The sequence below is a fragment of the Gorilla gorilla genome, chromosome 15 (genome assembly GCF_029281585.2).
Source record: "Gorilla gorilla gorilla isolate KB3781 chromosome 15, NHGRI_mGorGor1-v2.1_pri, whole genome shotgun sequence".
Lineage (NCBI taxonomy): Eukaryota > Metazoa > Chordata > Mammalia > Primates > Hominidae > Gorilla > Gorilla gorilla.
In genome coordinates, this window is record NC_073239.2 from 83,989,717 (window position 1) to 84,004,617 (window position 14,901).

At 37.9% G+C, this 14,901-nt stretch overlaps 1 protein-coding gene across 15 annotated transcripts in view; it reads left to right on the top strand.

Moving 5' to 3' along the window:
- The window catches only part of GPHN (gephyrin), a 674,811-nt gene that overhangs the window by 594,296 nt on the left and 65,614 nt on the right, over positions 1-14,901 (top strand). For all 15 annotated transcript variants that reach the window (XM_055362127.2, XM_055362134.2, XM_055362131.2 and 12 more), the window contains 3 exons: positions 3,109-3,228; positions 4,827-4,885; positions 5,985-6,138. In XM_055362127.2, coding sequence (XP_055218102.1) covers positions 3,109-3,228; positions 4,827-4,885; positions 5,985-6,138 — 333 coding nt within the window. The remainder of the gene's footprint in view (positions 1-3,108; positions 3,229-4,826; positions 4,886-5,984; positions 6,139-14,901) is intronic.

The following is a 14,901-nucleotide window of genomic DNA, read 5'->3' on the forward strand; positions in this document are numbered from 1 at the left end:
ACCAACTTTCTGGACAGGTGCAATGGTGTAGTCTCCATGCAGCTTTTTCAGTTGCATTCAATGTCAGTAATAACTGTGAGTACCTCAGTGGCCTAATCCACAGAAGTTTGTGTCAGTGGTAGTAGTGGCATAGGCTGTTAATATCCTTGGTGTCAAGGGCTTTTAGAGTCCTCCTCTTCTTGTTTTCCACACAATAGGGAGAATCAGCTGAGGGGATCCCTCTTGGTGTTAGGTCTGACATGCCCTCCAAGCAGCTACAGTGGCACTGGGCTCAAAATATGGTGCTTGGAGTGACTGTGGAGCCAGGATCCAAGGCTCAGGGTCTTGTGAATCCATTGTGGCACCTGGTTCTTGGGGTTCAGGTTCACTCTCTGTGGCAGAGTTGGGTGTAGGTTATCCAAAGAACCAAGGTTTATGCCTGAGGCACCCCCTAGCAGCTTGGACCCAGATGCCCTGGTTGTACCTGTGATTTTATACCTCATGGGTAGGGTGTAGTACCGACCAAACTCCAAAGAAAAAGGTTTTGGCCAGGGGAGCAGGGTATGGCCGCAGCTCAGGAACCAGAACCAGTAGGGCTCAGCAGCAGCTCGGGTCACAGTGGATAAGGCACTGTGTAGTAGTGACCCTAGACCCCTGGATGGTGGGGCTACGCAGATCCTCACTTCAGACTCTGAGGCCAGGTGCAGAAGCAGCAGATACCTTAGAATGGCAGAGCGCAGCTGTGGTTTGATCCCTGGGGGGACAAGGATCAACACAGAAATGACTCAACTCCCCAGAGAGGGGGGTATCTCAGCAGCTCAGACTCTAAGGGGCTATAGTCTAGCTCCAGAGAAGCAGGGTACTAGAGTTATTTGGCCTGTAGGTCAGGGTATCTTGGCTCAATCTGCACTCTGTTTCCCTAGGACATGAGCGACTACATCAGCTCAGCCTGGGATGCGTAGGTGCTCAGCTTGGCAAAGTGTGTGCAACATACTTTCTAAGCCTTGCCATAACAGAGCAATATGTCTGGAAAAAGGATGATTAAAGAAGATTAGAAACTATCTCCAATGTCTGGATGGAGTTAAGGGAAACCAATAAAGGAATCTGCAGCACCCAGGAGCTAGCAACAGTGAGATTTCCTTACCACATCTTAGTCTGAAGGAGCAAAGAAAGACAATGGTACCTGAACCTGGGAAGATTCATAGCTGTGGAAGAGGACTGCCCAACTCTTGCTCTCAGTAGTAGAGATGCCCTAACCATCACCAAACTGCAGCCCAGGAGGAAAAGAGCAAGGGGAATGAAAACTCTACTTTTCTGTCTCTCTCCTACCCTCTACATCTCTTACTGACCCCTCCCTTTGGCTGAGTCTCACCAGATGCCAAAGTGATGGGAAACTGGTTAAAATAGTCCATAGAGGTCAGCTTCTGGACCACAGCACAGAGTAGAGAATGATGATGTGATCTGGAGAGGCAAACAGAAAATGAAACAAATCTTTGTCTTTGTAAGGCTTATATTCTATAATATATAATGCACTTAACATTGTACCTAGCGTAGATTGTGGGTTCAATAAATATTAGTTATTAGTAGTATTGCTTACAGTAATAATATTATGGAGAGAAGATTTTTAAGACTTTTGTAATAAATTTCCTGTTTTACTTTGATTGTACTTTCAGTAGTAGGGTATTTTTTTTTTCTTAACCATTCCCTAAGGGGTGTGTGTGTGTGTGTGTGTGTGTGTGGTTTATTTTACTTTGTCTTATTTTGGTGGTTAAAATAACAACAATGACAAAACATACACACACATAACATTAAATATACCATCTTGACAGTTTTTAAGCTTATAGTTCAGTAGTGGTAAATATATTCACATTGTAGGGACTTAAGATTTTAAATAGAATCATGAGTTACTTAATGAAGATATATTCTGAGAAATATGTTGTTGGGCAATTTTCTTGTTGTCCGACCATCATAGAGTGTACTTACACAAACCTGCATGAGTAGCCCACTACACACCTAGCCTACATGGTGTGACCTGTAGCTCCGAGGCTACAAACCTGCACAGCATATTACAGTATTACTGAATACTGTAAGCAATTATAATGGTATTTGTTTATCAAAACAAAAAGTACAGTAAAAAATATGGTAATCTTATAGGACCACCATCATATATGCAGTCCAACATTGAGCAAACTATCCTTATGCAGCACATGACTATACTTATGAGGCAGACATCTTTAGAAAGGAATCTTTTGGCAGGGGGGATTAATATTGTCTCAGGATTTTTTCTTAGTGAGAATTTGAAGCATTCAGTTTCCAAACTCCAGTCTAAATCATTGCCCCTGACAAGTGACTTTCAGATCACTTGTCTATCAGATCATATCTATCAGATGAATCTTACAGAAAAATGCTATTCCCCATGTTGTAAGAAGTTAGCAGGGAAGGTTCCGTCTCTTATACCATCAATATGAGAGCACAAACAATGAAAATCTTGTTTTTCATTTTCAAAAGTAATGTTTAACCTAGGTCATTACAGACACTGGAATTATTTTTAAATGATTTAATTATATTTGCTCAACCTCTATTATTAATTGATAGGTGGGCTAATGTGTTTTAGAATATTTTCAAAGGCAATAATTAAAATATTTCTGGCTTGCCTTTATTTAACCAAAAAGTTTAGTTAATAAAGTACTGCATTTCTCAAACATGAGAACTTCAATAAGTTATGAAGGTGTTTTTTTTTTGTAATTGTTATTCACAGTGTATGTCCTAGCAATTTTTTTACTTACAGACTCTCAAATCACTTTACATATATTAGGAAAATGTACATTATTTGAGAGGCAAACGTGGCAAATGTAAATGGCAGTTCTTCAAAAGTAAAGCAGAGCACCAAGACACCGAATAGTCATTACCTTAAAGTACACATAAAATCAGCTTAAATGAACCTAAAGCCCCTTTAGTGTGAGTGCACCTGTTTGTGGATAGCTTTTATTACACTGGCCCAAAATGAATAAGACTGTAAGACTTTCTTTTATGGTTTATTTTTTAATATTAAAAAAATTAACATCCTCTGCAGACTTTTCCTTTGCAGCAGCAAAGTACATCAACTGTCTTTTTCATCTTTATTTCCAGCCAACTCAGACAGTAATGCCAGGACAAGTCATGCGGGTTACAACAGGTGCTCCAATACCCTGCGGTGCTGATGCAGTAGTACAAGTGGAAGATACCGAACTTATCAGGGAATCAGATGATGTACGTCATCACCAAGTCTTACTGCGCTGTTGTTCCTATGGCAGTATTATGTCACAACCATTTTCTGCAATGTTTGTGAGATTAACCCAGTTTTTTGGGTTGTTTAGTTTTGTTTTGTTTTTGCTTATGGTGGGATCTTATATTGTAGTATATGAGTCTCCAGTAAATAAGAAATTTCCTTAATCTTGAAAATCTGTTGTTACAGGAGGGGTTTCTATGATCATTGCTGTTATAGCAGAATTTGAATCATATTTGACCCAAGCAGTTTCACATGCAAACAACAAAAGAAAGTACCTCAAGAAAGAAATGCAGAGATATTAATGGTTGACATACCTTCCAGAGCAGAGATATTAATGGTTGACATACCTTTCAGCTGAGAAATCTGCCACTGAGACTAGCTTCTGATAAAATGTCAAGGAGTTCATGAAATCAGAATTTACTAGAGAAGAATTTAACAAAGAGCACTTGGGCAAGTTCTTGAATATTACACTAAGCCAAGCATTTGAACCAAATGACCCTTTCACCTCTGGTTTTCTGTAAGTCCGGAAAAAGCTGTGCCACCAAATGACAGCCTGGAAATATTAAGTGTATGTCAGTTCTCCCTCCATTGCCTCAAGTAAAAGATGCTGGAATCTTTTTGGACCTAAGCAAGCCTTTATCTCACTGAAAATAGTGGCAGGTTATTGAAACCAGAGTATAAGCCAGTAATAAAAGTAGAATAGATTCAACTGAGGTTTTAATAATCAGCTATCTTACTTGTTTTGTGAAGAAAGTAAAGATATATTTTAAAGCTGAGGTGAAAAATAAACATATATTCTCCCAAGCCGAATAGATAGTAAAATTGGCCATTCCAAGAGACAGACACTTTCCCTGATCTGGAGATTTTCTTTTTAATCACCTTTCCATATGTAAGGCTTATAAAATTCAACCCTTGGCAAACAGATCACATTGCCTGCTGTTAAAACTTCCTAAGCAGATTTATTGGCATCAGGGAAGCCAGCAGAGCACTGAATTCCAGAACACATACATCCACAGACTCTGCCAGATGACAAGACACAGTTCCAATGTCACAATATTATTCACAGCCCATAAATGTAAAATTGACTACTGCAATTAATGGACAGAAATCTACTACTAGGCAAACTATAAGTCCTTTACTGAAATTTCTGCAAGTATTTGGTAACATTGGCATGGTATTGAACCCATGATTCATGGGAAAAGAAGGAAGATATTACCTCCACGCACATTCACTTATTAGGGTAGCCACCTACATATGTATATAAAAATATATAAATAAATTCTATATAATGTATTAGTTCAAATATTAAATCTTATAAACAAGATTTAATATTTGAATTGGTACATTTTTTAAAAGCATAAAAATTGGAGAAAAAAATTTTATTTATTGGCACCAAACCTTCTAATTTTTCAGGAACCTGTGTTAGAAATTCAGTGTTTTCAAAGGGTGTAGCAAATAGTTTTCTTTTTGTCTATATTTGTATATATCCTGGGCCTATCTGATGGTAAAAGTATCGGAGTAGCTAAATTCTACTGCTCAGAAATTCTGTTTGAAATTACATGACCGGCTCTTATTATAGGGCACTGAAGAACTTGAAGTGCGAATTCTGGTGCAAGCTCGGCCAGGCCAAGATATCAGGTAACTTCAAAACACATAGAATATATAGCCTACTTTTGTTTCTACATGATCATTTACTCAGGAAATCCTGGCTACTATAAATCTGCAGCCATGTCAGTTAGCCATTAATTTTCAGGGCTTTAACAAAAAGCAAAATGAATGTTATGAATTCTGTATCACATATCTGCCCTGCCTACTTTTTAATGAAGATGGTAAAGGCAAGTTAGTCAAAAGCAAGATGAGAAAGAGGTAAAGTCATGAGCCTACATATTCTACAGTTAATTCTACTCCTAGATAATCCAGAATTACCCAATCCCATCCCTAAATAATCTGGAATTTGGTATCAACTCAGATAATACCAGAATTGGGTATTTACACAATTAACTAATAGCATATGCTCTAGTGACTACCAATAATAATGGAACAATCTGTTCCTCGTTATATACAAAGATGAGGCTATTTGCTACAATAAATAGTGCATATACCTTAAATTACTTTTCTTACAATGGAATATGTTTACCCTGATTCCATTAATACTAATTTGCTGAACATCCCTTTGTAACGAAGCTACACTTCTCCCATCCCTATGGCAGCACACCAAGGTGAATGTACCTCAGTAGCCACAGATCAGGACCAACCTAAGTGGTCCATATGGAAATTACCTCTATGACTGTAACCTCATTAGCATTATTCTCCTTGACAAAGCTAGCCAGCTGTGGACCTCTTATCATTAATGCCGCTAGATATTGCCATACAAATTCTTGCCTTATCAAAGAAAGTTTACAATTGGTATTTTTACTATAATGTAACACAAAACAATTTGTAAAGTAATTTTATTCACAGGTACTCAGGAAAAAAAAATTTCAAATATGAGGTAACATGTTTTTCTTTAGCAGTAATATATTCAAATCCTATTTCTGTTTTCTGTTGTGTGATTTAACTTTTAAAATTAAAAAAGCATAGGATTTTTAGAATCCCTTCAATTCATCATTTTCCTGCTACTTTATTTCTAGACTTTTTTGTCTTCTTGAATGTCCTTTTTTGACAGTAAAGTTTCCCTCTGAGTTGAGAAAATGTTGTTCTCTAATCACACTGTTTATGGTTCTGCTTTGACTTTCAGACCCATCGGCCATGACATTAAAAGAGGGGAATGTGTTTTGGCCAAAGGAACCCACATGGGCCCCTCAGAGATTGGTCTTCTGGCAACTGTAGGTGTCACAGAGGTTGAAGTTAATAAGTTTCCAGTGGTTGCAGTCATGTCAACAGGGAATGAGGTATTAAAAATAAAAATGGAGGGAGTGGGGAGAGGGCCCGTAAGATAAAGGTATTTCTGACATCTGTTCTGTGTTGTAAATAGAATGTTGTAGATTATAGATCATACCAGTGGATCCACATTCTTATAACAGGGAAACAATAAATTGGCTTTAGGATAGTTTCAAGTTCAGAATATGAGAACAAAGAAGAACTAGTAAAAATTATGTATTATGAAATGTTCTCTTCTATTAGAATGAAATATTATAACCAATGGCCTTTCCACAAAGTCAGTACACATAAGCAAAAAACTTTAGCTGCTAGCTGTAGATATTAAACTATACAAACTCAGTACTGTTTCTGTTTAGACAATGAATTGTGCCCATCCTGCTGCTGAAATGATGAGCTACTTCTGTGTGGAAACTATCAATGAATCAGGACATCATGGCTAGCACGTCTTGTGAAAAGTTCCATTTGATCTTTAATCACCAAGAGGGATTTGATAATCAGGTTTTTTTTCTCTCTCTCTCTCTCCCTAAAGATAGCATCTCTAGTGGCATGATATTTAGAATGGGTCAAAATGTCATTTCATTCCTGATTTAGAAAAGAGAATTTAGTCCATCTCTTTGTGAGAACTCTTGAAAAACTTCCTATTGCCTGTTTTGCTTAGGTTGTGCAAAACTTCAGTCAGAAGCTCCAAGGTCAAATGGAGAATACTAAAAAGTGAATCTGCTGGAAACTCAAAACCTTATAAAAGAATCAGAAACTATTGAGATTTTTGAAAGTATTAATAATTCCTTTGACCTTACTATTAAAGAAAAGATTAGCGGAATTTTTTTAAAATCTCTTTGTTCTGAAAATAAACCCATCATTATTTTTAATTTCTTGAAGTCTTGGAAATGAAAATTTTCAGAGGTCTTTTTATGACCTTATAGTCCTTTTGGTTAAAGCAAAAGAATAGACTGTTTTATTTTGCAAATAGATAGCTAAATCAACATTCCAGATGTGCTTACTTCCCAGTATATATGCACTAGTCATTTCCAAAAACTATTGATTGACAGAAAACATTCTTTTCAATTTGATCTACATAGTAATGATTTTAATATCCTTAGAACCAAATAACACTATATATAGCATCAGAAATAAATTTTTGTTAAACTGGTTGACTCAATGAACTATTCTTTTTTATGATTTACTTACATGCTTTGTGCAACAAGTAAGTTCATGGAGTTTGAGAAAGCTAAACAGTAGCACACTCATGGACCAGGCATGGTGGCTTATTCCTGTAATCCCAGCATTTAGGGAGGCTGAAGCAGAGGGATCAATTGAGGCTAGGAGTTCAAAACCAGCCTGGGCAACATAGTGGGACCCTGCCTCTACTAAAAAATTAAAAATAGCTATGCATGGTAGCACATGCCTATAGTCCTAGCTACTGGGTAGGCTGAGGTAGGAGGATCATTTGAGCTCAAGAATTCAAGGCTGCAGTGAGCTATGATGGCACTACTGCACGTTAGCCTGGGTGACAGAGTGAGACCCTATCTCAAAATAAAGTAAAATAAGAATTAACACACTCATAATAACTGTTTAGTTAATAGGAAACTCTGTTTAAGCGATATTGCTTATATTTCTCTCTCATGCTTTTGTAGGTCTGGACTCATCCTCTCAATTATCCACAGAGTATATTGTTAGTGTTTTGTTTAAGCTACCTTTTACACTCAATTAAAACTATTTACTGGAAGTAGGCTAAGGTAATGGGGTGAGAATAGAGATGGTATTATGTCATGAAATCTAGGGAAGAGTTTGTAGTCTTAGTTCCCTACCCCCACAGAGCTTATTACTCTTGAAGAAGCTTTGACTAATTCTACATGACTTATTCCCCTACTTTAACAGGCCTGCTATACTAAACTATACCACAGTTTTCCAAGAGAATAATGCTTCTAAATTATATTATCTCTGGTTCCATATAGCTCAACATTCCTCCTTTTCTCTTATTCAAAGTTAGTTTTTATTATGACTCTATGATCATATAGTTTAGTTTTGTTCAGCAGATAATTGGGTACCTCTGTGCCAGGCACTTTACTGGAAATTGGTGATAAAAAAAGAGATAAATAAAGCATATTATCTCTCCTGAAGGCTTGAAATTCTCAGATACCCAGAAAACAATAGCAAAAAAAAAAATTACCTATTTTCAGAGAGGGCAAAAGAAATTGCACTTAATGTAGCAAGGCCATAATTTACCCAGTCACAGTACAAACTTTCCTTAAGTATTGGTTTTAGTTTCCTTTGATACATATGGTTTCAGGCCGGGCATGGTTGCTCACGCCTGTAATCCCAGCACTTTGGGAGGCCAAGGCGGGAGGATCGCTTGAGGTCAGGAGTTCGAGACCAGACTGACCAACATGGTGAAACCCTGTCTGTACTAAAAATACAAAAAAATTAGCTGGGTGTGATGGCACATGCCTGTAGTCACAACTACTTGGGAGGCTGAGGCAGAAGAATTGCTTGAACCCGGGAGGCGGAGGTTGCAGTGAGCTGAGATCGTGCCACGGCACTCCAACCTGGGTGAGAGAGAGAGACTCCATCTCAAAAAAAAAAAAAAGATATATATGGTTTCACATATGTCCACTTCTTGAATCTCATATGACATATTGGTAAGCAGGACAGTTGCCTTGGCAACCCAAAGAGTGCCGTACAAGATGTCTATGTATACTCTTTAAAACTTGCCCCAGTATTTTATTACTGTATGAGCTTGTTAAGGACCAGCAAATTATTTCAAAATTGGGGATATAGAGTTATCAACTATAGCTAACATGGAATAGCTGATTTCGGTATTCGTTGATTTCAACAAACTGTGCATATTAAAATTTAGATATGCAACCTGTGGTGATTCATCCAAAGTGTAATCCCAGCACTTTGGGAGGCCAAGATGGGTAGATCACTTGAGGCTAGGAGTTTGAGACCAGCCTGGGCAACATGGCAAAACCCTGTCTCTACAAAAAATACAAGCCAGGCATGATGCTATGCCCCTGTAGTGTCTGCTACTCAGGAGGCTGCGGCAGAGGTTACAGTGCGCAATGAGCATTCCACTGTACTACAGCCTGGGAAACAGAGTGAGACAAAGAAAGAAAAGAAGAAGGAAAGAAAGAAAGAAGGAAGGAAGGAAGGAAAGAAAGGAAGGAAAAGAAAGAAAGAAACAGAAGGAAAAGAAAGGGGAAGGGGAAGCAAAAAGAAAAGAGAGAAAAGAAAAGAAATAAGGAAAGGAGGGGAGGGCAGGGCAGGACTGCTTAGGAGATGGGTGCACCAAAATCTCACTAATTACCACTAAATAAATTATTCAGGTGACCAGATACCACCTGTTCCCCAAAAATCTATTGAAATGAAAAATGTTTAAAAAATAGAAAAAGAAAACTCATTCCTAATCCAAAAAAGAAAGAAAGAGTCTCGCCATTTTGCCCAGACTGGCCTTAAACTCCTAAGCTCAAGCGATCCTCCCACCTCAGCTTCCCAAGTAGCTGAGACTACAGGCTTATGCTGCCATAGCCACTTCACAGGACAGGTTTTAAGCCAAAATTATTAAGCCAATCAAATCTGTCCAGAGTCATCTTAATGGAAATATTATATTAATTATTTTCTAATACAATTTGTAAACCTCTGTATTTCTAAACCAAATTCTTAAAGACTCCTTAAATTATGTTTAAAAGATCTAAATGTTTCTCTTCCCTTCTTATCTTGTAACCTAGTAAGCCAGGCAATTAGCTTAACTATCAGTTAAACCTTTTTTTCCCCAGAGTTTTATTAAAAGCTATTTGGAACAGGAACATTCTTCATGAGAGCTCATTGACTTTTCTCCCTCTTTTTGTGTTAGACCTATGTATCTGAACTATCTGGGTGTATCCATAATAACAAGAATTGAGTTTTGATCAATTAATAGATTAAGTTTTCTGGAAGACAGAGAAAGAAAGTGAGATGATTACCACAAATATGTAAAGAGTTACTGACCACTATAAAAGTCAAATCAGCTTCTCTTTGCAAAGAGTGGGAAAGCCTTAAATGCAAGCAAACCCATTTCAATACGTGAGAAAGAAAGGAAGTCATTAAAACCAGTTCAAATAGTATCTTGGGCACTTGATAATTCCATCAGGACTATAGGATTAATTAAGTCTTTAAAAGTACTTTCAAGTGAATAATTGTAGTCATATCAAAAGTACTTCAAAATGACCACTGCAATTCCAGGTTGTCCTTGATGAAATTATGCTTTTTAGAAAGATAAATGTGTGAAAGAAAACAGAAGCCAGAGTTATGCCTGGAGATAGTGCAAGTTTATTATTAAATGAACCCATGAATTCATTAGCTACTGGTCATTCAAAAGGGAAAAATAGCACTTAAATATTGTACCTAAAGTCCTCAACAGTAAAGGTTGAACCCCTGGCAACTAACCCTGAAACCTAACAAGCTAGAATGGGTAGAGAGGAAATCTCTCCCAAAGCCAATTTCTCATAGACAAAACTAAGAAAAGTTCTTATAGGCACACAACAATGTGGCCAACTGACAGATAGGATGGCCAGTTTCAAATCTTTACTAAGAAAAACAAAAATTGGTATAAATCCAATCAGATAACCAAACAATTCTGGAAACCTTATACTTATAACAAAAACAATATCAGCTGTCTTTGGGAGTTCAGCAAAAAAAGGATCAGACCTCAAAGCAAGGGCTGGAGTTAATCTAAGCGTCATAGACAAGGAATCCGCCCAAGCAAAAAGGCAGAAGAGACCTCACTGAAATACAGTATAACCAATAATATAACTGGTGGCAAGAGTTCCTGCCTAAGTCTTGGTAGGATTTTCATAATACCGAAATCCTAATACAAAGACCACCAGGGAAACCTGTTGATCATACAAAATCGTTATATTAAAGTTTCTGAGAAAAAGAAAACATCACCTTGACAATGTTGGGGAGGGAAAAATAATTTTTCCTCTACCCTTGTGAGTTCTTACCTGGGACCTCTATAAACGATAGATTAACAAGAAAAAAAGAGAAGTTAGTTAACATGTATACCTCGTGTATATATGGGACATACCCAAGGGAAAATTAGTAACTCCTAAAGTGATGGCTGAGAAGTCTGGCTTAAATAGCATCTTCAGCAAAGAACAGTACATTCTTAAAGAAGCGATGAGACAAAGGAAAAGGACCTTGAGTCTCTAGGGCCGGCAATTTGTGGGAAGGCAAATATATGGGAAACTAATGATAGATTAAAGGCTAGTTAATGAAGTTTGATATATAAATTCCTCTGGCGCCATCTGCAGGCTGATAAGTGTCCAAAGATTTATCCCTCGGGCCAGGCGCGGTGGCTCACGCCTGTAATTCCAGCACTTTGGGAAGCCTAGGCGGGTGGATCACGAGGTCAGGAAATTGAGACCATCTTGGCTAACACACGGTGAAACCCCTACTCTACTAAAAATACAAAAAAAATTAGCCGGGTGTGGTGGCGGGGGCCTGTAATCCCAGCTACTCGGGAGGCTGAGGCAGGAGAATGGCGTGAACCCGGGAGGCGGAGCTTGCGGTGAGCCGAGATCGCGCCACTGCACTCACTACAGCCTGGGCGACAGAGCGAGACTCCGTCTCAAAAAAAAAAAAAAAAAAGATTTATCCCTCCAGGGGTCGCGGGGGGAGTTACCTTTCTTAATTTATGTCCTACTTTTAGGCAAACAGGAGAAAAGCAGAGAGCGTTTCTTATATTTTTCTTCTCAAGTGCCTTCGGCTAAAAAATATTTGTTAAGCTGGCATATTTTGGGGTAGTATATTCTGCTACCCTTCAACAGAGTCTCAGTGGTGTTTCACAACTGGGAAGTCATAAGATTTTTATGAGGGTATTTATAGGATTTTGAGGACTAGGGTTGGCCATGGGATAGTTTTAAGGTAGAAGTTATTAAGCAAAGTCCGAGCAGAGATTGGTCGGAATTTGTAAAATAGGTGAATTGGTGGATCACAATCAGTCTTATCTTCAGAGCATATGAATCCATGTGGAACTACTGTTAAAACAAGTTGTCCATGATCTTATCTTATATATGGATCTGAACAAGCTTGTGTTAAAAACAATTTAGTTCAAGTTACATGTCCTGGTTTGGTACAGTTTAGCTGTTATGCAAATAATGGTATGGTTTTGCAAGTTGATGTTTCTGTTTTATTTCTCAGAAGGTAATAGTTTGTAGGCAAGGCAGCCAATTATAAGGCTTTCACAGAAATTCAGACATAATGTAATGAATGCCTAGAATTGTTTTGGGAGGTAGTAAAAGAGTGAGTGAAAATGTAGGGTCAAGGAAGAGATAGATTAGAATATTCTTAATGATTGAGGCTTTTGGGAAGAGTGGGCTACAAAGGGGAAAACAAAGTTAAATGTTTAGGCCAGGCGCAGTGGCTCACGCCTGTAATCCCAGCACTTTGGGAGGCCCAGGCGGGCGGATCACCTGAGGTCAGGAATTTGAGACCAGCCTGACCAACAGTAGAGAAACACCATCTCTACTAAAAATACAAAATTAGCCGGGCGTGGTGGCGCATGCCTGTAATCCCAGCTACTCGGGAGGCTGAGGCAGGAGACTCGCTTGAACCCACGAGGCAGAGGTTGCAGTGAGCCGAGATCGCGCCATTGCACTCCAGCCTGGGCAACAAGAGCTTGACGCTGTCTCAAAAACAAAAACAAACAACAACAAAAAAGTTTAATGTTTAAAAAGTGGGAAGATAGTGGCCAGGTATGGTGGCTCACACCTCTAATCCAAGCACTTTGGGATGCTGAGGCAGGTGAATCACTTGGGGTCAGGAGTTCAAGACCAGCCTGGCCAACATGGCAAACCCCCGTCTCTACTAAAAATGCAAAAATTAGCCAGGCATGGTAGTGTGTGCCTGTAGTCCCAGATAGGAAGCTGTGGTAGGAAGATCGCTTGAACCCAGGGGGTGGAGGTTGCAGTGACCTGAGATTGCGCCACTGCACTCCAGCCTGTGCAACAGAATAAGACTCCATCTCAAAAAAAAAAAGGTGGGAAGATAGTGGTACCATTGATAATACCAAAAATGGGAAATTGAACTTGGTGACTTGATATGGAGATGATGGGTTATGTTTTGTTTTACCTCATATTTTTTTCTTTTGAAACTGTAATAAATTTCAGACATCATTCCCAAGATGACTGGAAGTATAACAGAAAATAAGATTCAGTTTTAAAAGGAAAAATTGTGAGTTTATTCTAGTATATTTAGCCTTATACTCTTCCATTTAATTCTGTATTGTTTTATTTGAAATTATTTAAAATACACTGTAAATCCCACACCCTCATTTAACTAGCTATTTTTTCGTTATGTCAGTTTTACAGACAAATAATGGGTTCTCCAGTGATCTCTAATTTTCCATTATTTCTGGAACTGTTTGCAGCAAAATAACAGAGAGGAACATAAATAGCAAAGAAAACACCCTGATAACAGAGGAATCTTACTTAGTTCGTGGTCAATACCCTGCTTTGAAAAAAATGATATAATCACACATTTTTCTTTCTAAAGCAACTAGTTTGATTAATGGAGTTAAAGAGCTGCAAGCCTTGCCCCTTATAAAATTATAATCACTTTAATAACTGTGTTAATTAAGATCAGAAAATTAATCTATGTTAGCATTGCAGTAGCAATTTTCCAAGTACTGCCAGGGAGTAAGAATGAAAGTGGATTACAATGTCACATGGCATCTGATTAAGTTAAATTAGTAAGTATTCGAAGGGAAGACTCCCTGGTGACACTGAATAATATGGTCACAGTTTTCCCGTAGCCTATTGTAAGGGGACAGTTGGTTGCAAAGCTACTACTTTTCCAATATAAAGTCAAAAATCTGGCCACATACTATCACTAATGAGTCTGAAGGAAGATTAGGACTTGTGGTTATTGTCTGGGAGGATTCATATAATAAGCTCTGGTGTTGGCCATATTAGTAGCTGAAACATCTTAAATGTGCAGGCTTGCCTTTAACCTCCTAAAATAGTCCAGATTTTCTCACTTCAAATAAGTACTTTTCTTTTTACTTTATAATTTCTGAAATCAAAGCGTATCTTAAAACTGATACATAAATTGTAAGAATGTGTCTGTGTATGTGAAGGACCCCCTACTCTTAGGTATTTTATAATCTAATAGTCTATGTTCACATTATAAACTGATTTCATCTGTACTAGCATCTAGGGGTAACAATATGAGAACAATCGGGAGGAAAGTAGGTGATCCTTTGACATCATATGTCATAAAGAAAGGAAAGAGAATCACATTTATTGTACATTCATCTGCATAAACTGAATGTTCATTATCTCACTCCTAACAATTACCTTGCAAGGTAGTTATTATTACTGTATTTTATAAATGAGAAAATTAAGACAAAGAATTTTGTCAACTTGAATTTGAACCCTGTTGGAATCCAAAGCTCTTCCTAGTCTACAATCTGACTACCTCATTGGAACATCCTAAGGTAGAATAAGCTTCGTTAATTTTCTTCATAGACATAGTAGATATTAAATCTCTAAAGATTAATTCAGTTCAGAATAATGGAATTGTGCATACATGTAGCTAAGTATTACTTAAGTTTGCTAGTATCAGAGACAAAACATCTGTCTTCCTCTCCTTCACATAAGCTTAGCTTCTTTGATACTGTTGACCCCACTTCAGAAAAGAGACAAAAACGTTTGAAAGAAAAGATAAACTATTATTCTGTTCAGACTTAAGGATATCATGTCACACAATCTATACCTCAAATATTCCCAATGGAA